The sequence below is a fragment of the Pediculus humanus genome, genomic scaffold (genome assembly GCF_000006295.1).
Source record: "Pediculus humanus corporis 1103172108255 genomic scaffold, whole genome shotgun sequence".
Taxonomy (NCBI): Eukaryota; Metazoa; Arthropoda; class Insecta; order Psocodea; family Pediculidae; genus Pediculus; species Pediculus humanus.
Window position 1 is genome coordinate 176,971 of NW_002987824.1, and position 2,308 is coordinate 179,278.

Genomic DNA, 2,308 nt, shown 5'->3' on the forward strand with positions numbered 1-2,308 from the left:
TACAATGACACTACTTATTTTACAAAACGTTTTACGAGGTATAAACAAAGAAGTATTAAAAAGTGAAAAACTACTAAAAAGCACTGAATCTATTTTTACTTTACGCATAATATTTAGATGTCAATGAGCATGTCCAAGATAATATGCAATCATCTTTAAAAGTTTAAAAGATACGTACATTAAGTATTAAATTTACGCACATATCGCGAGATTTCGATATATCGTTAAAAAGGAAATGAAGATAATAGAAAAAAAATATTAGAATTAAAATTTTTTAAAATTGTATTAATTCAATTTAAAAAATCTCATTTAAAAAATCAAATGAATTTTGAAATATTTTTTTTTTTTTTAAATAAAAATATTAAATATACAAAAAATAATTTTACAAAGTCAATTTTATTTCCTAAATTTATTTTATTTTTAAATAGCTTTTATTTTTTAATTTACATAAATTACAATACAATTACAGATGATTAAAAATTATAAATACACATTGCATTTAAAAAATATTTAAATAATAACTCTTAACACAAACTTTTTGTAGAGCAAAATTTATTGAGCACTTTTTTGTACATGATAGTTATATTTTTTAAAAAGTAAAAGATAATTTTTTATAACTTTTTAATATTTCACACTTTAATTTTAAAAACATAATCATATGTGAAAATGTATATCCAATTATTGCACCAAAAGAGCATGGAATAGGCCAAATTTGCCAAGGACGATCCCAATCTAAAGGTATGACGAATGCTCCAAGCCATGCTCCTAATACAGTCAGGTAAATATTCTGATAATGTAGCTCTTCTAATTTATTGTGAGGTTTACTTCCCAAAATGAGAGCCCAAACACTATTATGGCTTAATGTAATACAAGGTGGATAAATTGTAAGTGTTGTTAATATTAAACTAAACATAAATGTTTCTTCATATTTGCTGAAAACTTCTGCACCATATAATATTGCAACAATAAAGTACACTGATAATGATATAAATAAAACTACAGCATTCTTTAAAAAATCTTTGAATTTTTTTTGATTAAAAACGAGGGAAATAAATGAATTTTCTGAATACCTTTTACTGACATTGGGTTTATTACTTTTGATATATTTGTCACCACAACTTATTTTTACTAGTTCTATGCCCGCAATCAACAAAACAACAATACTGAACTTGAAACTTCCTGCAGAGTATATAAAATTCGTTGTTATTAAAATAAATATTAACGTACAAAAATATAAAAAGGTAAAAACAGAATAAAATGTTAATAATTTTTTAAATTTATTTTCATCTAGGTTAGAATACATGTCGGCTGAATATAGCTAAAACGTTTTAAAAAATCTTTTGATTATAGCACACAACGAACAGCTTAAACTGTCCAATCAATATTTTATTTTAGAAGCTTCAATTATTAAATAATCAATTGTCCATATAATTTTTAAACTGAAAACAAACATTATTTAGAATTAATAAGAGTCAAAATTTTCTATTTACACGACTTAATTTTTTGGTTTTAGGTGGTTTTCCATTAACAAAATTCTAGGAAGGTTGAGCCTCTTCAGTTTTTTTATTATATTCTTTTAAAAAAAATGGGGGGAAAACATAAGCAAGCAAACAGAGTAAAAAATAACGCAAGGGTAAAACATATTAATTTGTTTTATTTTTTTATTACTTTAACTATGAAGTCAAATATAATACCGAAGTGTTAGGATTTATTATAGTTATTATAGATCACTTTTAAAAAAAAATGTGTTAAATTCTGTCTGGTTAAAACCAAGCATAATCAACTAGTAATGTCAAAAAACTATATTGAAATTTTAATAGTTACAACATTTAGGATATTGTTGTTAAAATGTTTATTTATGACATAGTGTTATTTTATTATTTTTTCTTTAAATTTTCGAAATGTTTTTTTAGCCTTCAAGTAGCAGTCATAGTACGCAATTGCTTGGTGACACAATTCCTACATTTTTTGGATTTTCATCTGCAAAAAATAATATATCCACAGTCCCTGGTTTTCAAACTGATGATGCAATCATTTGTATCAACTCAGATTTTCAAATTTTATTCAAACAAATGAGTAAAAAAGATCCTACAACCAGATTCAAAGCACTGCAACTTTTTACCGATTTAGTTAACAATGTAGATGTTGATGAACTTAAAACAATTTTGCCATTATGGGCTAGGACATATTGTTTGTTAAGCACAGATGTTGATCACAAAGTAAGAGAAATAACTCATAAAGCTCATAAGGCAATTGTGTCAAAAGTAAAAAAAATGATAGCACCTTATCTCAAAGAATTAGCAGGTAT

General features: G+C 24.6%; 2 protein-coding genes across 2 annotated transcripts in view; one reads left to right on the forward strand and one right to left on the reverse strand.

Annotated features, from left to right (window-relative positions):
- Nucleotides 1-100: 100 nt before the first annotated feature.
- On the reverse strand, nt 101-1,083 carry Phum_PHUM479220 (Phosphatidylinositol-glycan biosynthesis class F protein, putative; the record flags this gene model as incomplete). Its single annotated transcript, XM_002430394.1, has 3 exons — nt 101-153; nt 688-1,006; nt 1,078-1,083. The coding sequence occupies 3 exons, from the start codon at nt 1,081-1,083 to the stop codon at nt 101-103; spliced, it is 378 nt and encodes a 125-aa protein (XP_002430439.1).
- Nucleotides 1,084-1,585: 502 nt separating this feature from the next.
- The window catches only part of Phum_PHUM479230 (uncharacterized protein), a gene marked incomplete at both ends in the record, with an annotated part of 6,556 nt that continues 5,833 nt past the window's right edge, over nt 1,586-2,308 (forward strand). Inside the window, 2 exons of the mRNA XM_002430395.1 lie at nt 1,586-1,633; nt 1,914-2,304. Of these exons, the coding sequence (XP_002430440.1) occupies nt 1,586-1,633; nt 1,914-2,304 (439 nt within the window). The remainder of the gene's footprint in view (nt 1,634-1,913; nt 2,305-2,308) is intronic.